The sequence below is a fragment of the Medicago sativa genome, chromosome 3 (assembly GCF_051527215.1).
Source record: "Medicago sativa cultivar Bolivia chromosome 3, Bolivia_mono, whole genome shotgun sequence".
In the NCBI taxonomy this organism is placed as follows: Eukaryota; Viridiplantae; Streptophyta; class Magnoliopsida; order Fabales; family Fabaceae; genus Medicago; species Medicago sativa.
Window position 1 is genome coordinate 3,927,640 of NC_140751.1, and position 22,370 is coordinate 3,950,009.

At 34.7% G+C, this 22,370-nt stretch overlaps 1 protein-coding gene, 1 long non-coding RNA gene and 1 pseudogene across 4 annotated transcripts in view; 1 reads left to right on the plus strand and 2 right to left on the minus strand.

The window, feature by feature from the left end:
- The window catches only part of LOC146935014 (F-box/kelch-repeat protein At3g23880-like), a 4,766-nt pseudogene extending 2,184 nt beyond the window's left edge, over positions 1-2,582 (minus strand). The window contains exon 1 of the transcript XR_015030098.1: positions 1,296-2,582. The product of XR_015030098.1 is annotated as an F-box/kelch-repeat protein At3g23880-like (transcript). The remainder of the gene's footprint in view (positions 1-1,295) is intronic.
- Positions 1-21,293, minus strand: part of LOC146935013 (F-box/kelch-repeat protein At3g23880-like) — a 27,497-nt gene extending 6,204 nt beyond the window's left edge. The window contains exons 1-2 of one of the 2 annotated variants that reach the window (XM_085750238.1): positions 19,984-21,293; positions 16,273-16,438 (exon numbers count right to left, since the gene is read on the minus strand). In XM_085750238.1, coding sequence (XP_085606364.1) covers positions 20,012-21,139 — 1,128 coding nt within the window. In that variant the 5' untranslated portion in view covers positions 21,140-21,293 and the 3' untranslated portion in view covers positions 16,273-16,438; positions 19,984-20,011. Of the gene's footprint in view, positions 1-16,272; positions 16,439-19,983 lie in introns of those variants that run through there. The other variant, XM_085750239.1, reaches the window with a different exon arrangement.
- LOC146935015 (uncharacterized) lies at positions 13,329-14,945 on the plus strand. The gene is made up of 4 exons (XR_015030102.1): positions 13,329-13,841; positions 14,041-14,129; positions 14,215-14,293; positions 14,405-14,945. It is a non-coding gene; the product is annotated as an uncharacterized LOC146935015 (long non-coding RNA).
- Positions 21,294-22,370: the final 1,077 nt, after the last annotated feature.

The window sequence follows — 22,370 nt, forward strand, 5'->3', positions numbered from 1 at the left end:
ATGAATTGCTACAGGTTTCAAAGCATGATATAGCAACCTATGAGTTTCATATATATATATATATATATATATATATATATATATATATATATATATATATATATATATCTGTGTGTGTGTGTGTGTGTGTGTGTGTGTGTGTGTGTGTGTGTGTGTGTATATAGACACACACACATACGAGAGAAGAGGGAGGGATATGCTTTAAACAGAATTGCTGAGGTGAGAGCTACAAGGGTAGGCCAATTCCATAGTGAAGATGTTTCTTAGAAATTGTTTCTATAAGTGAGCCAAAAACTAGCATGATATGAAATGAAACAAGTTCAAGTTAACCAAAAGAGGCAAGAGAGTCAAATCATCTAGCAATACTAAACTAGCATTACTAGAAAGGTTACTTAATATTGAAAGAAAACCTTGTAAAACAATGAGAAAAAAAGGATTTTAAAATCTAAGAAAATGAATCTTCTAGTCCCATTTTGTGGGTTTTGTTCAATAATTAAACTCATATTTTCCTAAGAAGAGATGCAACTCGGCTATACTATCATACCAGACAAGTGTATAAAATAATTAAGTCAATTAAGGAAATAAAACAAACACAGAGAATGACCATGTTATCCCAAACTGTCACGGGAAAACTGAAGTTTTCAAGATTATGACTCTATTCTCTCAATCTCAAGATAACTAACTGATTATATGTCTTTCAAAAAAAAAAAAAAAGAGGAAAGAAATGACCTATATTTTTACATCATAAAATAGAAGCACTGCAAGAATAAATTCCATTATGCAACAAAATGTAGTACTTGTCAAAGAAATACAACTAGATTAGCTACTCATGAAAGTGCATATATTAGACTTATATTCAGGAAAAGGCAAATGTGCATAGAACTTTACATTAGTAAACTAAAAATTTGGGAAGGAAAAAATACTTGAAAAGTTTACTCAGTAACTGTTGTCAGTGGTGACACTGCTTTGTTAATATAGTTGACTAAACTACAGGCGTGGTTTTGGTTCAATTCAACATGGAAAAACCAAACTGGTTGGCAATTCTGACAAATCAAAGTAGTTGAAATTCAACCCAATTCATCAACCAGTATTGAAAATAACCACAAATTAACCACACTATTGAAAATAAAAGCAGACATAAAATTGCCACTTAAGGTGATTAACAATGATCCAACAAGTATTGGATTTTCCATAGTTCAACCTATAGATTTCATCAACTATTGATTAACAATGATACAACAAGTCACCAATAATCAAAACATTCCTAAAATAAATAACACAAACAAAAAACTAACCATATATATGTTGCAGTTGAATCCCAGCTTAAGGTGATATCAAACTCTCAATGTAGACATTTGGGCATAATTGTCTATAGTTGTTTTGAAACTCAGGAATATTCAAAGTACCGGTCTTGGAATCATAAACAACCAACTTTGGAATGCCACTTCGCATATAAACAAACTCCACCAGCAGTTGGTCATCCTCAGAAATATATGAAACAGTATAGGGTTTGAAACCCCGATCTTGCATGATAGGAACACTATACAATTTAGACCAAGAATCCTTTTTTCCATACTCCTTCATAATCCAAACATCCAAAAACATATCACTTTTTGCAAAGACGCACAAGCAATTCCTCACCACACCCAAAGTCTGCAGAAAATTTTGAATCTCATAATGAGGTAGCAAAAGTTGTTGATATGACTCCTTCTCTAAATCAAGAGAAAGAATACTTGAATCATCACTTGCCAACCAATTAACAGTGCCACTCATAAATATTCCAGATCGAAAGATGCATTGATCATATGGGATGTCCTCTATTCTTCTCCAGTGATCAGTCCCCAAAGTATTAACAAAAACATCATTATTGGAGGAAACAACAATGACCTTATAATTATCAATGAAATGATCATATCCAAAGCTTATGCCAACACGATCACCTTTGAGTGAATTTTACAATGGAGGCAATAACTTAAATTTTCTAATGGAAGGGTTCCACAGAAAATAAGAACCACGTTTGAGCGTGCCGCAAAAGATGCCATCACAAGAGCCCAGCACGCACACAAAGTTATGTGGACGTGTAATACTATTAGGAGGGTAAAGTTGTGTCTGTGTAACAACATTAGAAGTACAGAAAATTGATGGGATTGGGGAATCAAACAGAAGCCACTCACTTGAGGTGAATCGACATGTTAACATGAGGTGGTGGCGATTAGTTGACAATTGAAGATGTTTCTTTGCGAATTTTGGATCGGAAATTAAAGAATTAAACAACTTACAGAGACATCGAAGCTGTACGAGTAATTTGACCGGAAGCCTACAAAGAATCTCAGGAAGGACATCAAACGGAAGAGTGGGAAGTGGCGGCGGAGATGTTATGGTTCCCACCGTAAGGATGGTGTTGTTTGGTTGTTCTTCCCCATCACTGCTAACATGCGCCATTTCTCAACAACAGAGGCTAGCTATCCAAAATTAAGGTTCTATGTAGCACAACAGAGATTGGGAATAAATAGGAATGGATGCTGTGTGAATTTCTTCGATTGGAGGATCATGAAGGCCAGAATAAATAGGAATGGATGTTGTTTGGTCCAATGGTTTAAATTTTGATGGGCACATGTAATTGTGTTACCCCCGCCAGTTCTTAACTTCTTATAGGAAAAGAATTTTGATGGGCACATGAAGGCCAGCATGGCTGAGAGTCATCCTTGACAAAAATAGGGTTAAACAACCTTCGGATTATACAATCCGAGTTTTATTTTTATATTTCGGAATGTATAATCCAAAATATCCACTTTTAAAAAAGTGAGAAAAATGTCGGAATGTTTCAGATTGTATAATCCGAAATGTTTGAATATATAAGGTTCACCTAGAATCTAGCAGAAATTCATCACATTTATCGCCAAACCCTCCCTACACCTCCAAAAACACATCATTTTAAGCGAAAACGTGATTTGGAGTAGCAATCTGGTCAACAAAACCGATCCAAAATAAATCCACAAACTGATCCAAAAAAACCAAAAATCGCAAAAAACCGAATATTTTTGGATGTTGTTTTGTAAAAACTGCTAGGATCAGATCGGATTTCGGATCACTTTTTTAAAACCGAACCAAACCGCAAAAATAAATATTAATACTCATTTCTTCTTTTATTAGTATTATATATTGCATTATTACATTGCTAGTTAGTTTTTAATCTTATATATTAATTACTACTTCATATGTTTTAAAAATATTGATAATTTTCATACAGTAATTTTAATTTTTAAATATATTTTGCATCAAATCTATTATTTTACTGTGTTTGTGTAATATTAATAAAAAATATATATTCTTAAAAAAAAGTAAAGAAAAAAATATTTTGCATTTTCGATATCCAAAAACCGAACCAAATTAAACCGCATATATTTGGACTCGGATCTGTTCGGATTTTTTTAGAATAATCATCCAAACCAAACCAAACCAATTGTAATTTTTCTTTTGAATCGGATGACATTTTACCTTAAAACCGATCCAAACCGCATTGCGAACAACCCTAACTACAACCATATTCCAAGAGTCACTTGTAATTTGGTTTGAATTAAAAAAATTCAACCTATAATTTTTTATTAATGTGTCTCTAACAATTCAATTTTTTATATGCTCAATGAATAGTAATTGCTCCTGCAACCATACTCCAAGAGTCATTGTAATTTGGGTTGAATTAAAACTTTTCGATCTATAATTTGTTATTAATGTCTCTCTAACAATTCAATTCTTTATATGCTTAATGAATAGTGTTTGCTGCTCCAACCATATTCCAAGAGTCACATGTAATTTGGGTGGAATAAAAAAATTTCAATCTGTAATTTTTTATTAATGTCTATCTAACAATTCAATTTTTTATATGCTTAATGAATAGTAATTGCTGCTGCAACCATACTCCAAGAGTCACTTTTAATTTGGGTTGAATTAAAACTTTTCGATCTGATTTGCTATTAATGTCTCTCCAACAATTCAATTTCTAATACTCATTGTGTCCTAAGATGATCACTACTATCCCACTTTTATTATTCACATTAACTAGAACGCCAACCCGTGCGCCGTACGGGTCTGATGAAAAAGAATAATTTAATAGTAGTACACAATAAAGCGAAATACTCTATGTTGGAACGTAATTTAAAAAGTCAGAATACATAAACAAAATTCACCGCAGTCATCAAATCCACCGATTCAGGAAATATCGTATCACAAACCATACATGTTACAACAAATATTTAATTGTCTTTAAAGTCAACATAGCATAAATTATGGAGTATTACACATTCCAAAATACTTCTTCGTACACGACGTTAGACGTCTCATCAATATCTACACCATTCAAGTGATGCTCAGTCTTTCCACATTTTTTTCTGTTAGAACATAACTGCAGACCTATTTACTTACATTTACATTAAACTGTGTTACTCCCTCCGTCTCAAATTGTATGACGTTTGGGCATTTCACACATATTAAGAAATGCAATTAATATTGTGTGGAAAAGAGATATTATGAGTTATTTTACAAAATCGTCCTTAAATTTTATAATGGAAGGGTTCCATAGAAAATAAGAACCACGTTTGAGCGTGCCGCAAAAGATGCCATCACAAGAGCCCAGCACGTGCACAAAGTTATATGGACGTGTAATACTATTAGGAGGGTAAAGTTGTGTCTGTGTAACAAAATTAGAAGTAGAGAAAATTAATGGGATTGGGGAATCAAACAGAAGCCACTCACTTGAGATGAATCGACATGTTAACATGAGGTGGTGGCGCTTAGTTGACAATTGAAGGTGTTTCTTTGCGAATTTAGGATCAGAAATAAGAGAATTGAAAAACTTACAAAGGCACCGAAGTTGTACGAGTAATTTCACCGGAAGCCTACACAGAATCACATGCAGGAGATCAAACGGAAGAGTTGGAAGCTGGGTTGTTCCGGTGGTTGTTTCCACTGTTAGTGTCCGAGAAGTGACGACGTCGTTTGGTTCATCCCCATCACTAAGCTGCGCCATTTCCCTACACGATTTCTTTCTTCTCAATTTTGAGGGGAAGCCTTAGCCTTTACTCTTTCTTCTTTCTTTTGTGATATAAAACTCTTTTTTAATATGTTTTCTTTGGACCTCAATAATATGTTAAAATTTGCAATAACTTTAATTTGATACGATTTTAATTTACAGGATCAAAACAAAATATAATTAATTATAACAAAACAAAATATCCATTCATGAGTAGAACAATTATTCGTCAGACTTTACTTACCTTCGACAGAACTCCAAATTACCATAATTCATTTTTCTTGAAAATTGAAGGTTAACAAAAAAAAAAAACTATTATTTCTTAAAATTGATCCGATTTTAATTTTGTTAGTGTCAATTAAAAGTGTACAAAATTTGGCTTGGCCTTTTAACCTGACACGACCTAATAAAAATTGATAAGGTTTGATCCGGTCAAAATATAAACATCGACAAAAATAAAGGACATGATAGAGACAAAACAAAAATAAACAAGTTCGAGTTACCGTATCGGGTTGAAAAATAGAACTAAAACATTGGCTAGTTATCTAACTATATATAAAAGTTAACCCATAAGCAAATGTTAACCCTAATTTTAACCTAAACCTAGGGATTAAACTTTCTGTTTTACCCCTAACCTAAATTTTACCCCTAACCTAAATTTCCTGTTTCACGAACTACTGCATCTCATCATGCGTTTCCTTTTCATTTCCTCCCTCCTCTCATCGACCAAACATGACTCGCCGACGACAACACCTACATCTCCTCTCTTCTCTGTCACCACCAAATACAACTTCAGATACAACTCCTCCGTCTTCGACCCAATTTCACTGTCGCATTCCGTCGAGGTTCGAAGATTCCAGATCCGACAACTCCCCTCCTTCTGCTCAATTCATTTATTGTTGTTTTCCAAGTTTTGATTTTCGGAATAGAGGCTGTTAATCAGGCTGTTATAACAACAATTTGTGAATTAGGCAGAGGCAACGTAATAGTTAGAGGGATCGCGGTGGATTGCGGTGGTAGAGACAGAAAATCACGGCGGAGTTAACGGAGGGAGATAGGGTCTCGCTAATCTGTTTCCATTACCAATTCAAAAAGGTTTGATTTCAATTCCATCCAAATCTTAGCGTTTTCAGCTAAATTTGCAGTTCTGTTCATGGTTTAAAAAAAATATTAATTTTAATTTTTTGTTGAAATTAGATGTTCATCTAACTATATATAAAAGTTAACCCATAAGCAAATGTTAACCCTAATTTTAACCTAAACCTAGGGATTAAATTTTCTGTTTTACCCCTAACCTAAATTTTACCCCTAACCTAAATTTCCTGTTTCACGAACTACTGCATCTCATCATGCGTTTCCTTTTCATTCCCTCCCTCCTCTCATCGACCAAACATGACTCGCCGACGACAACACCTACATCTCCTCTCTTCTCTGTCACCACCAAATACAACTTCAGATACAACTCCTTCGTCTTCGACCCAATTTCACTGTCGCATTCCGTCGAGGTTCGAAGATTCCAGATCCGACAACTCCCCTCCTTCTGCTCAATTCATTTATTGTTGTTTTCCAAGTTTTGATTTTCGGAATAGAGGCTGTTAATCAGGCTGTTACAACAACAATTTGTGAATTGGGCAGAGGAACGTAACAGTTAAAGGGATCGCGGTGGATTGCGGTGGTAGAGACAAAAAATCACGGCGGAGTTAACGGAGGGAGATAGGGTCTCGCTAATCTGTTTCCATTACCGATTCAAAAAGGTTTGATTTCAATTCCATCCAAATCTTAGCGTTTTCAGCTAAATTTGCAGTTCTGTTCATGGTTTAAAAAAAATATTAATTTTAATTTTTTGTTGAAATTAGATGTTCATGGCTTTAAATATTTTGTTGAAATTTGTGGATAGTTGTAGGTTTTCCGAGATCTAAATGATTCAGATCGAATCGAGCAAAAAAAGGTGCAAATCCAGAAACCGTGCGTGATTGCGATGATTCGGTTTCGGTCTTTGAGTAAGTGATTATGAATTTTGTCATCGAGTTGTGTTATTGTTGTCAATATTAATTTGATTGAGTGGTGTGTTATGTGTGTGACAGTTTGAGGGAAATCTGTTATGGCGAGGAGATTACTTGGTATGCATCTATAACTTACGCTTACGGTAAAAATATGCCAAACTTACGTTTGTTAATAGGTTTTTTTGTTGTTTAAATTTGTTCATTTGGTATTTTGGCTGAAGCATCAAGTGGTTTTGTTTTGAGATTGAGTGTACATCATATGGTAGTTTTGAGCTTTGTGTGTTTGTGATTTGTATTGTTGTTTGGATGCAGCCCAAATTTTGCAATAAAAGTAGTTGAAACTCACCTCTAAATCTTAATTTCAGCCATCCAACATAGTTGAAACTAAAACTGTCCAGTGCTTATTCGACTTTCAATGGGGTCTAGGCGGTTGCATAATTTCATCATGGCAAAGAATGCCCAAGAAACTGCTTCAATTTTGATGAATTTGAAAGGTTGGTTTGTTATTCTTTTCTCTTTTCCATAAACAAGCATTCCATATTTTTCTTCTTAAAGATATTGTGAGACCATAATTATTGTGAACATTGCTTTCATTTTATAGTTTATATTTTTCTCTAGATATTGGTTATGTTTCTCTCTAAATGTATGATGCATATCTTTAAGAAAATTGAATTGAATTGTCAGTAGTTCATCTTGAACTTAATCAAATTAGTTTAAAGGTTTGGTGCATTGACGTTTTGATTCTGAATAGAAACTAGCCTTAGAAATAACTGAATTTTACCTTTTCAACTTGAACTAATTCTTTGGAACTGAACTCTACCAAATTGTTGTGACTAACTGATTTTAGTACATTTGGCAATATTTTCACATAGTCCCTAAAGTGACTATATAGTGCAAATTGAACTAAATCTCTTATATGCATGAGTGGATTACTTACATGTACGTGTTTATGTATTGAAAGTATCATATATACGCCCTTGAACTACTGAAAGCACTTATTTTATTTGTAGAACAATTTACTGTCACTAATTGGGTGCATGTTCTTGCCAAATACTCTTATTTGTTTCTATACGGCAGATTTGAAGAAGCATATATATGTATGGCTGAATGCAAGTAGATCAAAATACCTGATCTAGATGTTAAAAAATTTGCTCAAGTTATGTTAGATGAGATTCTCTACGATACATATATACTTTCAACTTATTGATTTTGACATGTTTTTTGTTATACCTTTTTTCCTTCATATTTTTTTCGGTGCACTGATAGTTATTTTTGGGCATACTGAAAAGTTACATCTCTTATTCGATAAATGACATACATCAATTTGAATGGGAAGTAAATTATAGTATCGGATTTTTTAGGAGTTATTGATATTGAGATCTACAAAGTAAATTGTTGATAGAGGATCCATTATGGATGCTTGATAGAAACCCTCTGCTGCTAATAGATGCTCAAGTGTGAAGGAAAACATGCATTAGTTTTTATTTTATTTTATGGCTGCTTGACAACAACCCTCTGCTGCTGTTTTTGCTGTTATGGTGTTGCAGATGCTGTTTTTTAGGTGTGGGGTGCGGCAGTTCTGTCTGCTGCTAAAACTGCTGCTATTTAATATGAAAATTGCTGTTCACACATTAGAGAAGGCTGGGACACACATGTAAAATACGCTTTTGCCCCCTCGGCAGTTAACTGCCGAGGAATTTTAAATCCGGCTGCAGTTAACTGCCGAGGATTTCCTCGGTAGTTAACTGCCAAGGAAAGCATTTATGCAGACAGCAGGTTCTGCATTAATGCTAAGCATTTCCAAGCCATTTTTCGGCCAGTTTTTACCTGTAATTTTACCAGAGCATTTCCATATGCAATTCAATATATACAACAATGAAACTCGGTCATAAACAAGAAAAATACAATATCTTTTACATATGTCCATAATTAAATCAAACCGACATTTGGTTCAAACCACACAAAAGTTTGAAATTCATCAAAACGGAACATAGTGTCCATAATCAAACAACACATTACAAGTCATTACACATCATTACACATCATTAAATTAAATCCCTACTTACATTCATTACAATTGCATATGGAACGAACATATATATATAATACATTATTTTCCACCATATTCCTAAACATAAATCCGACGTCGCTATCGTCTTTAATAAGCCAAGGCATATAGCTTGCCATTTTCCATGCGAATTCATCTCTATCTTCTCCTAGGTCTATCATTGGCATTAGAGCAGACAAGTGACGTGTATATTGATTTTCACCAAGATGCTCAAAATAAGTGTTAAGTTGTGTCTTCAAATCATCAATAGAGTCCGTCGGTGTTATCATAACCTTAACCGTCTTTTTAAACGCGCAATACCTAACACGACCTTCAATTCTTGCAACCTCTGACATGTTTCACTTGACAAAAGCTTTAACAAAATAATCATAGATTAGAACAAAATTAAATGGAATGTAATAACGAATAAATCAAATGCGTAAACATTAATAAGCTATAAATAAGTATTGCACTAGTTTCAAGTCAATAAAAGTCATTTTATCATATATATCAATATCATTTACATAATGTTACTTATATATTGGCCACAAAAAATTGGCATTACAATTTTGACCCCAAAATATACGTCGGTGTAATTTCTACCAAAAAAATCCCTAGTTAATTGCCAAGTGATTGGAGAAGATCAAGTGACATAAAATCTTCCTCATCTTCCGCAATAACTTCAAATTGTTGCTTTGGTTTTTCGGGAGTGTCCAACAAAATAGGCGCCGCTTTGTTTGATTCCTTTTGTGGTTTTGGCAGTTTGTTTCCACTTTCAATAGCCATGAGCTTTCGGAACAACTCATGTTGATCCAAATACTCATCTTCCCAAGTCACCGCATCTTGTTTCTTGTGATTGTGCCACTCCGTAGATGATGGAGGTAGTGGACAACCATTCCTCAAGTAAATAAGCACAAAATGATTAGGAATTACCCCAAGGCACATGATGGGAGTTTTTTGCTTACCCGGCGGTGGTGGCCCTCTTAGTGGAAAAAAAGATTCCGAGTTACCAAGTTCAAGATTTGTCAACACAACCATACACCTTTTGTAATAATTGGCAACAATGTGCCCCATGTCCGGAAAAGTCAACCACTTATCAACAAGATGTGCACAACTTTTTGTATTTGCGGGAGGATGTAAGCCATTTAAAATGTAGTTATAACGATCCTCACCCGCAAATACTTCAACATAATCATCTCTATGATCTTTTAATTCTTGAATAAGATGTGTACGAATCATGAGATGATTTTGTTCGGTTAAGCCCATGAACTCGGCTATAGCCCGGAATCCACAATGTCCATTGCCAATAACATCCACCACTTTTTCAATAAATGGAAGCATGAAGCGTGGCATATAATCAATAGGCCTCATAACCGGGATAGCCTTAGGCTTTGGATACCGAGAAGGTGGTGGAAGTGGGGAAATTGGTGCTTTACCAAGACGAGCACCTTTTTTCCTTTTATATGATGATGTTGTTGGTGATGGTGACGGTTGACTATCCGGATTTTGGGAATCAACAACCTCCCAAGAAGAAGGGATCCGGCTAGTGGATGTAATTCTTCCTTTAGACCTCGCAATGTCCACTTTTTTCTTGGCTCCCTTGGTTGTTGCTTTTTGTGGTGGTGGAGACATCGTGGTGGTTTCAGGAAATGCCAATTGCCGCAAAGCCTCCTTGACTTCAAGCTTCATTTGGAAAGGGAGTTTCTTGAGACGTTCTACAATACCCTTTAACTCATCATCCACCGAAAAACCAAGTTCATTACTTTCTTCTCCCATGCGTAACCTTTGCCAATGGTGGTGTATCTCATCCAATAAAATTGGCTTTTCTTCAAGGAGTTTAGTTGCAATTTCGCATGCACATGGTAAGCCGTAAGATGTCCTTTGAACACAACCACAAATTTCCTTGTTCATGCACAACGTTTCCCTACAACGTGACTCTTCCATAGCAATGTTGTCCAAAGCATATCTAGACACATGACCACCTAAGCCGGAGTACAAAGTGACATCTTTGAATCTATGTTCCAACACGGTAACGCTCTGACCAAAGGCTGTTTGTATCGCAGTGTGTTGAAGCAACAACATGTTATGTATTTTCTCCCAACAAGTACCCAAATCACCCACACTATTGTCTAAATATTTCTTCACCAAAGCATGAGCCGATTCTACCCTATTGGTGGATCTACAACCAAGATGCAACACACGGTCTGTCCATACCCTCACTATTTTCTCCTTCACTTCATTCAAGGTGGTCATGGCATAGGCTAGGAAAGGTGGGAAATCACTACAAGCATCTTGGAACTCCACTAATGCATTTGCATATAACTCTTGAGTGGACGATTCAACCATATCTTTCCATGCCCTCATGATCTTCTTGACAACACCGGGATTACTCACCTCTTTCCCATCCTTTTTTCCCATAGGATATTTACAATCTAAGACGCACCTTTTTTTAACATTTGCTTGCACATGAAAGTAACAATTCATACCATAACTTTCCGGGAAAACAATTCCAACCGCTTTCATCAAAGACCCATCTCTGTCGGTAACAATCACCTTAGGCATATTCATCTTTGAAGTAAGAAGTTTACGCAACATTTTTAAAACCCAAACAAAGTTTTCCTCTTTCTCATGCATCAAGAATCCAAACCCAACCGAATATGTCAAATCGGTCGAAGTTACCCCAACTACCTCAAACATTGGCATCTTATACAAGTTGGTTTTGTAGGTGGAGTCCATAACCAAAACCGTTGGAAAATTGTTAAACAACTTAACGGATGTTGGATGAGCCCAAAAGATATCTTCGATTGTATTACTTTCACCATGTGTTCTTGAGTAATAAGTATAGTTGTGCTCCTCCAACTTCGAGATTAGATATTGCAACGACTTCTTGTCACCTCTATTTGCCTTCCATATTTTTTGACGTTCATTGTACACTTGCTTCACATTTGTCATGCAATGTGGTCTTTTGTTCTTCAAGTGTATCAAAATATTTCTTGGAAGCATCTTGCTCTTGGTCAAGTCATGTACAATCTTCTTGTCATCCTCCTTTAATCTACCGGCAAGAATGTGTCCTTCTAAAGCCGGCTCCATCGCATGGTTGTGAACTCCATTAAGAATGTTCAATCCCCATTCCTTTGTTTGCGTACTTTGATATCCACTAATCATGAACAAGCACCCGCATTTTCTTGAGCCCGTTGTCGCATGCTTTGGTTTTTTTTTAGGCACTTTGTGAGCTCCACTCCTTTCACACACTAGGCGCAATATTGGATGGATCAAGCTTGATCTTTGTGTAACAATTGTAAATCCCGCCTTATTTTCTTGACAACGTACCCACCCAAGCAATTCTTCTCTATCTTGAAACTTAATGTCGTCAGAAAAAACCTAGCCGTGTCCACTTCGTGGGCTTGAAGTGGGACGACACCGGGGCTAACATATTTAGAAGCTTCAACATGGATGGAAGCTCCATCAATGTTTGGTTTGACTTCAACCTTAGGCGGCTTGACATCTCCGGAAATTTGGACAAAATTACGTTTTGTCTCTCCCGAAACATCTTTCGCGTTCTCGGTCATTACTATAATTAAACAACACATAAATATGAATTAACAACTAACTAATGCATAAACATCAATGCCATAATGAACTAAAACAAAAAAAACAAAAAAAAAACAAAGAAAAACAAAATTTGAAAAAATGGCAGTAGCTGCCATTTTTTCGCTTCAAAATTTTTGCCTATGTAATACTCGGTACTTAACTACCGAGGTTTTCCTCGGTACTAAACTACCGAGGTTTTCCTCGGCAGTAAGCTACCGATATTCCCCATAACAGGGTTCTACGTAACTGACGTAGAAACCCATTGCATAATAAAATAATAAACCGATTAAAATGCTCAATACCTGTTTTTTTACGTCAAAAGTGTGTTGATACATCCTATGCTTGATGCTTGAATCATTTTTGAGCAAGATTTGATTCAAAAAATATGTTGGATTTGGGTGGATTGAATGAAGTTTTATGGAAGATGATGAAAATAGTGTGTAGGGGGAGCAGGTGACTGTTTCATCTGATGAAACAGTTTTCCTCGGCAGTTAAGTACCGAGGAATTCCTCGGCAGTTAACTGCAGCCGGATTTTGAAATCCTCGGCAGTTAACTGCCGAGGGGGCAAAAACGTATTTTACATGTGTGCCACAGCCTTCTCCAATGTGTGAACAACAATTTTCATTTAATATATGTTCCATTTTTTGTTCGTTTCAGCCTTGGAAAATTATCATGAGGACAAGCAACAACCACTGAATGCATAGGTTAAGCTTTCTATTCTATTCTATTTTGGTTTAGTTTTTTGATTGATATTTTGTACATAGGTTATTTCTATGAAGTATAATGTTTAGAAATGACATTGATTTAGCTTTTTGTTGTTACTAAAATAATTTGAACTGCTTGACATGTTCTTCAAATGAGTGGTTGTTATAAAAATCAGAGTTTATTACATTATATAACAAATACTTTATAAAAGTCTAAATGTATATATTGCTAAACAGCTGTAGATGTTGTAATGCTATGCCCAATATCTTGCTTTTGATTAAGCGACTTTGTTTTATCGCATATGAAATGATTCTCTGCTCATGATATTGTTGTTTATGATCTTAGCTTTGACATAAAAGGGCAATATATTGGAAGCTGCTCTGATGATGGGAGCTTAGTTCTTCAAAGACGAAAACCATGTATATCAGAAGTCTAGCCCAATATATTGACATTATCTTAACGTCGGTACTCTTCTTTCTCATTCTATTGTTCACTCATACTCACATTCATTCAACCAGTTAGATTTTGCAGATTCTTAGAATTGAAATTGAAAATGAATTGGGAGTACTTATTAGTTATTTTGTTAAGTTGTGTACTCTTATTTTTGGCTTAATAGTTACAAGCACAATAGTATTTTTGTGATTTTTCCCTCACATTTTTTTAGGTATTAAGTGTTCGTAAGATGAATTTTTTAAATGAAGCACCTTGATTGGATAAGTTACCTAATTAAGCTATCGTTGTAACAAAAATAAGGTGAGAAAATTTTTCTATAATTTCTCTCACAAGTGCTTATGGACATGTATTAAACTATTTCTACAATTGAATTTTACAACGATAGGAGAAGGCAAGGCAGAGACGGGTTAAGCTGAAAGGAAAATGTGATTAGCGGAGGTTAAACCTGAATGGAAAATGGCAAGGTCCTGATACATTACTTTCCTTCTCTTTCTTGACTTTAGACGTTCGTGAATGTAATTATTACTTGATTATATTGTTATAAATCTTAGGCATTTAAAATTGAAATTATGTAGGTCAATATAAAATCATCCCCAAAATTGAAATTATGAATGCTCAAAAGTGCACATTAAGAGAGTCCTACTCTTTTTTAGGAATTGGAGAATTTTCATGGAGTACATCTGCACTTTTTTCATTTGAGATGTCTGATGCTATGTCATGTTTTGTTAACTTGCTGTTGTAGAGTTTTTGGGCCATTTTTTTCGCTTCTGGTGTAATTCTATTGCCGAATCAACTCACATTTTTTTGGTCTCATAAGCAAATTTCGACGCCTGTTTTGGTATGATGCAGCTAAAGTTTGTGTTCTGTTGCTGATGTTCTAATCTACATATTGTGTAAAAGCTACACGTTGTAATCTTTCATGTTCTAATCCATATTTTCTCTAGAAGCAATAGTTGTTATAAAATATATAGATTAAAGATGCAACATCTCATGTTCTTTTGTATTATGAATGTCATTTTTAACATGCCAAATCATGATCGAAAGTCTTTCACTGTGGGATACTTTGAATTTGTTGAGTGTTAAAGAATTTTGGGGACTTCAAGTTTAATTTCTTCATCTACTGCTTTTCATGATGAGGACGTAGAATTATTATTTTTTGTTTAATTTGTGATTGGGTATAAATCATTTTATTATTGAAATCCATATCTTTTTTGAACATTTTTATATCATTGTATCTTTATTTGACGCTTTTTTTGAACATTTTTATGTCATTGTGTCTTTTTTGACGCATTTTATTTCATTGTATCTTTTTTTTTGGAACACCTTTTGAACACAATTAATGCTTCTGGTATCTCAAATCACAAAATAAGACTAAAAGTTGGAGTTTCTGTGATGTTAATGAGAAATGACCCAACTACATGCCTATGTAATGGAACTAGGTTGATAATCATAAAGATGGGGTGGTATGTTCCGGAAGGAAATGTGATAACAGGAAGCAACATTGGTGATAAGGTGTATATACCTATACTATTCTTGGAACCATCCGATACAAGAATTTCTTTTCAATTTAATTGTAGACAGTTTCATATATATCTATGTTTTGCAATGACCATTAACTAAAGTCAAGCGCAGTCACTAAAACAAGTTCATATATACTTTCCACAACCAGTGTTATCACATGGTCAACTTTATGTAGCAATATCAAGGGCTACCTAAAGAAACGGTCTCAAAACTTCTTAATATTATGAAATACTATATGACAATCATGACATTCATCTAAACTATTTTGTTACCTATTATCATCAAATATTACCTTCCATATGACCCGTGCGTTAGCACGGGTCGATGGTCTAGTCTATGTAAATTCCACGACATAGTGAGTGGAGTTTCCAAGTTAGGGTTAGAGTTCCAATGTGGGTATAACACTATCCAGTCTTACAACGTACAATAGTTTCTCTTGTACCATCCCTAAAAAAAACTGTCTTGGCACCACAATTTCTTAAGGTTATGTTTGGCAACACAAATAAGTTAACTTATTGTATGAGTATATAAGCTTGTTCAAAAGTGGGGTGTCTAGGGTTCGAACCCCGCTGCATATATGTAATATCACTACCAATTGAACTAAACTCGCGGAGATCAATTACCATTTCGAACTGAGCTAAAGCTAAGCTCACCGGGATCAATTAAAATAATTTTTTATTTTTTTTGGTGGGGTGTGGGGTTCGAACCCCGGACCATGCATATATTATACATTGTCTTTACCAACTGAGCTAAGCTCACAGGAACAATTAAAATAGTGTTTGTGTTGTCTTTTATTTTTACCGTTTAATAATAATATATCATAATTTTCATACAACCAATATATCATATTTATTAGTACTAGTTAAATAAAAAGAGATTTACATTCAGTTTGTTTCGGTTGGACCAAAAGAAATTAAAATACTAACATCTCTAAGAATTTGTTAGTTACTGAAAGTCGACAGATTACGAGGTCACTTAAATTGGATATCATATCCATTTATAGCATATAAAAAGAAAAGGAAACTCTAGACCAACACAAATCTCTTGGGAAGTTCCACAGTCATTGCTCACCTCCATCTTCAGGAAAGCTGCAAAGCACAACATGAACCAAAGTAAGTAATTCAGACGGTCCATACTACACAATTAGATAAAATGTGCAAAGCACGAATCATATAAACAATGAAACTCAGCTGATCTCAAAATTAGACCATTAGGTAGGCAGTAACAACAGGACCATTCTTCAACAAAACAATAGCCATTCTACATATAGGTTCGTACTTTCCTTCTCTCTTATGTAAACTCTTAATATTCACATTTGAAATAATGCAATCAAATCAAACAATCTCAAACAACAAAATCTAATATGTAAACAACTCCAAGGTTGAAGCACCCTTTCCTTTTTCTTTGGAAAATTACCTGAATATTTAGTCAGAACTCAGAACTAACTCCAACAAAGTATGTAGTATAGCAGGTGTTGTTGCGGTCCATGAATTAGAATATGCCATGTAGCGACATGTATTTATATATCCCTTAATCAAGTATTATAAACTTCATTAAGTAAGAAACCTGGATTAAAATACATCAAAACCTACATCTAACTATATCTTATCTTTACTTTCTCTTTTTAATGCCTCAACTTTTAATTGCTTAGTTTTTTTCTGATTTCCATTAACATTCTAATATGGTAATATACTAATTTGATGTTCCTAAACCAGCACCAAATTAAGAATATGTCATGCTCTATACAAATATCCAAAATCAAAATCAAATCAGTATATACAAAGCACAATAAGAACTGAGCTTGTAAGAAGTATGTTGTTATTTTCAGAAACAATCAAAAAACTACTATCCACAGCCTAGTCAAGTTACCCAACGTTCAAGTTAAGCTGAATAAAACTCCTAATTCTAATGTTAATAACCATAAGGAACTTACTTAAAAACTTGACACAACCTTATAGTTGTCAGCATAACATTTATTAGTTAATTAAGATAAACTATGCCTTATACAGAGGGCATATCTAGTGAGAATGGGTAACTTATGGGAGAATGGTGAGAACACTTGTCAACCTTTAGATTAAAATTAAATGGTCCAGATTAAAAAATGAGAATGTGTCAATCTTATGCTAAATCTCACTCAATTCTTTCCAGGCCTTTCATTCTCTGGTTAACGTTTCTTCTTCCCTTCACCATCAATTATATTTTCCGGTCCCGGCGTGAAGTCCGCCGTCGATACCTTCCACCATACATTTGCGGTCGGAAACCCCATAAAAAACATTCCAATATAATTTCAACCATGTCTGTGTTCTTTAATCTTTGTTCTTCATGATCTCTCTCTTGATCGATTTCAACCCATTTGAGGATCTAATTTCACCTAATAGTGCAACTCACCACATCTGTATTTTAATTTGGTCAAAAACTTGCTTATGATAAGGAATCAATTATTCACCGATATAAAGTTAGGAACTCTGCTATATGATAAGGAAAAGTATTGTTTATGGTTTATTGTCAATTGAAAAGATGAAGAAATAGGGGAATTATTTCAGGTTTACGGTCAATTGAAAAAAAACCATTTGGATCTTGCTATCCATGTAAATTGTGGTGAAGAGTGATGTCAACATGAATGGTATGGTTGTGGGGTGGAGAGATGACAGCGTTGCTATTGAATGGTACTGGAGAAATGAACAAAAGAATGAATTGATGAGAATTGATAGAATAGGATGAGGCACATGTAAGGTTTTTAATCTGGACCATTTAATTTTAATCTAAAGGTTGACAAGTGTTCTCACCATTCTCACATAGGTTACCCATTCTCACTAGATATGCCCTCGTCTTATACATAGGTCATGAAGACTCCAATATACACACTCCTAAAACAATATCCACACCCTCAAACAAGATGTATTAAAGAGAAAACTTGTAAATTAATGGGAAAATATACTCCAATAGCAGAAGCACAACACAAAATAGGTCTACAAGTACAACAAAACTCAGAAAGCAATTGCAATGACCAACCAAATCAAAAACTAAAAGCGATTTAGCAAATAAAAAGACACCTATCAACCACATGAAGGACGTCAAATCGCAAGCAAGATCAAAACGACCAACTGAATAGAAACTGAGACGATCTACGAAGCGAATGGGATGTACTTGCTCAACATTTTCTTGAGAAAATTTCTCGATGGAAATCATAATTAAGAGAAAAGTATAAAAAATGGAAATAACATATAAAATCAAGCAAGATCAAAATTACTTGATGAAGGAGGTTGAATCGCAAGCAAGATCAAAACGACCAACTGAATCAATAACTGAGACGCCCAACTAGATTCTTTCTCAACATTTTCTTGAGAAAATTTTCATTGAAACTTCATTGATTTTTACCTCTTTCTATTTTATTCTTGAAGTTTGTTTTTACTTCTTTCTATTCTATTCTTGAAGTTTCTGATCAAGAATCTAAATTTCCTCCAAAAAGATAAAAAGTACTTTGGTTGATCTTCATCTCCAATACACTCACCTTTCAATCCAACTGACTCCAATTCTAACTCAACTTGATACTATCTCAGTTTTCATATTTTATAGAATTTATTGATAATAATTACAGATTGCAGAAAATCAAAATATATCTTGTGACCAACATATGGAGAAGGATCTTAAGAATGAGACTCAGAAGATGATCTGATCCACCACTGACCGGTAAGAGGTTAGTGGTGGTGATGACGTAGCAAGTACCAAAAATGAAGGAGCGCCAACAGAATAAAGGTGTTGATGATGTAGCATTGACTGATTCTATAACATTACCATTGCCATTGGATTCTTCTATCAACATAACATGAAAGAAAATAAAAGATGGACCTTCTGTAACTGAAACTATTTCTGCAGAAACTTCTTCCAAGAAATTATACAACTACACAAATTTTCAAAATTATCATTGAAGCTTATTCTTCTCTACAACTTCATGACCCAGTTGCATTATGCAAACTCTTCCCAGTTGATAGAATGAAAAAAGCAGCACCAATAGTTGAAGCGACTTACTAGTTTATGATGATTTACATTTACTGGTAGGCAATTACCTAAATTCAACCAAATAACTATATAATTGCATTAAACAAAATCAGGAACAAAGGTGAATGAGATTGTTGAATTCGAAAGCTGTGAGCAACAAAGGCAGCTTCACTGCAAAACATCTAATATGTCCCAAATAAGCAATTCATAAGCCAAAATCCTGTAATTATAACCATCTACTTCCTTTAATCCCTAAAAAATACCTTTCATCTCATTGCTAAAACACTTGTTAAAAACTAATATTCAGAGCTACATATGTACTAAAATTGGATATTCAACATTCTTTAAAAAGTGATATCACATAGTATTATATAACATATTCAGTTTAGTTCATAATGCATTATGCAAGATTTGAAGCAAATTTTAAGAAATTTGTGGAGTACTAAGCAAACCTTATAACATCAAAATAGTAACCCAAATCCTAGAAAATCAAAAGAGTAACCATTTAATGCAATTCACGACTGTGGACTATTTAAAATATAATGCAAGATGTGAGAGAATCAACAACTTAAATTAACGAAACTATTGAAAATCAGAGAAGGCGTAAAATAAATAACACAAACAAAAAACTAACCATATGTATAATGCCGTTGAATCCTCGCTTAGGGCGATATCAAACTCTCAATGTAGACATAAGAGTATATCGGATCATAGTTGTTTTCAAACTCTGGAATATTCAAAGTATCAGTCTTGGAATCATAAACAACCAACTTCCTATTGCGACTTCGCGTATCAACAAACCCTATCAGCAGATGGTCATCCTCAGAAATATATGAAACAGTATAGGGTTCGAGACCCCGATCTTGCATGTTACGAACACTATACAATTTAGTCCAAGATTCTTGATTTCCATACTTCTTCATAATCCAAACATCGAAAAACATATCACTTCTTGCAAAGACACACAAGCAACCCCTCACCACACCCAAAGTCCACTTAACATTTTGAATCTCATAATTAGGTAGCAAAAGCTGATGATATGACTCCTTCTCTAAATCAAGAGAAAGAATACATGAATCATCACTTGCCAACCAATTAATAGTGCCACTCAAAAATATTCCAGATCGAAAGATGCAGTGATCATATGGGATGTCCTCTATTCTTCTCCAGTGATCAGTCCCCAAAGTATTAACAAAAACTTCTATTTTGGAGGAAACAACAATGACCTTATAATTATCAATGAAATGATCATATCCAAAGCTTATGCCAACAAGACCACCTTTCAGTGAATTTTCCAATGGAGGCAATAACTTAAATTTTTGAATGGAAGGGTTCCACAAAAAATAAGAACCAGGTTTGAGCATGCCGCAAAAGATGCCATCACAAGAGCCCAGCACGCACACAAAGTTATGTGGACGTGTAATACTATTAGGAGGGTAAAGTTGTGTCTGTGTAACAACATTAGAAGTAGAGAAAATTGATGGGATTGGGGAATCAAACAGAAGCCACTCACTTGAGATGTCGTCGATACATCTTAACATGAGGTGGTGGCGCTTAGTTGACAATTGAAGATGTTTCTTTGCGAATTTTGGATCAGAAATAAGAGAATTGAAAAACTTACAAAGGCACCGAAGCTGTACGAGTAATTTCACCGGAAGCCTACACAGAATCTCAGGCAAGAGATCAAACGGAAGAGTTGGAAGCTGGGTTGTTCCGGTGGTTGTTTCCGCTGTTAATGACCGAGAAGTGACGACGTCGTTTGGGTCATCCCCATCACTAAGCTGCGCCATTTCCCTACAACTAAGTGAATGTGAAATTGAATGGTTTGTGAAAAATAGAACTGAGATTCTCCAGCCTACACGAGTGAGAGTTTTCAAATTAGGGTTCGAGTTCCCAATTGTCTACACACACTCTCCAGCCTACACGATTTCTTTCTTTTCAATTTTGAGGGGAAGCCTTTACTTTTTTTTTTTTTTTTTTTTTACACTTTCTTCTTTCTTTTGTGTAGGGCTGACAATGTACCGAACCAACTCGACAATAGTTCGGAACTCGATTCGGCAATTAACTCGTTGAACTTGGTTCATGAACCAAATGAGCTGAACTTGAGTTGAAAATTAACTTCGTTAAATAAATGAAATAAATGAGCTGAACTTGAGTTGTATATAGTTCGAAGGTTCATGAGTTGGCTCGATAATATATATACATATATCTTTATATATATTAGTTTAGTAAAAAAATTAACATAGTACAAACTTAAATATTAAAATAAAAAATATCTAATTTATTACAAACTTCTTCCGATATTTAAGTACTTGGTTTTAGAGATTTAATTAACAATTATCAATAATTAACAATTATCAATAATTATAAGAAAAGAGATCCTTCAAAAAAAAAGAGAGAGAAAAAAAAGAAGAAGCTAATAATAAACTGGTGGAAGCTGTCCCGTAAGTGTAGCTCAGTTGGTAGATATCAGGGATAATTTGTGCAGGGGCCGGGGTTCGAACCTCGGATTCCCCACCACACATAATGTGTGTGAATCCAGCCACTAGGCTACTGGACAAAAAAAAAAAAAATAAACTGGTGGAAGCTTATGCATTTAACTACACATATGTATACTCAAATTTGTCCCACATCGGTTAGTTTAAACACTTGAGTAAGGACAAGTAATTATAAATAGAAGCACAATAGTATGGGTAGCACTATAGTAGAACCTATAAGGTGCGCATGATTTTTTCCATAGTGGCCTTTAGACCAACATGGCCAACAGTTTAATATTAGTTCAATTTTTGTTTCTTAAAAGTAAATTAAAAAGTCAAGGGATATTTTTTTGACAAAAACAAAAAAAAAAACTTTTGAATTATGTTACTCGAGCAAACAAGTTGAACCTAACGAGCCGAACCGAGTTGCTCGTGAACGTTAAACGAGCCGAACTTGAGCTTAAAAAAATGGTTCGTATCGAACTCGAGTCGAGTTTCAAGCTGAGTCAATTCTTATCGAGTCGAGCTCAGACGGGTTCGACTC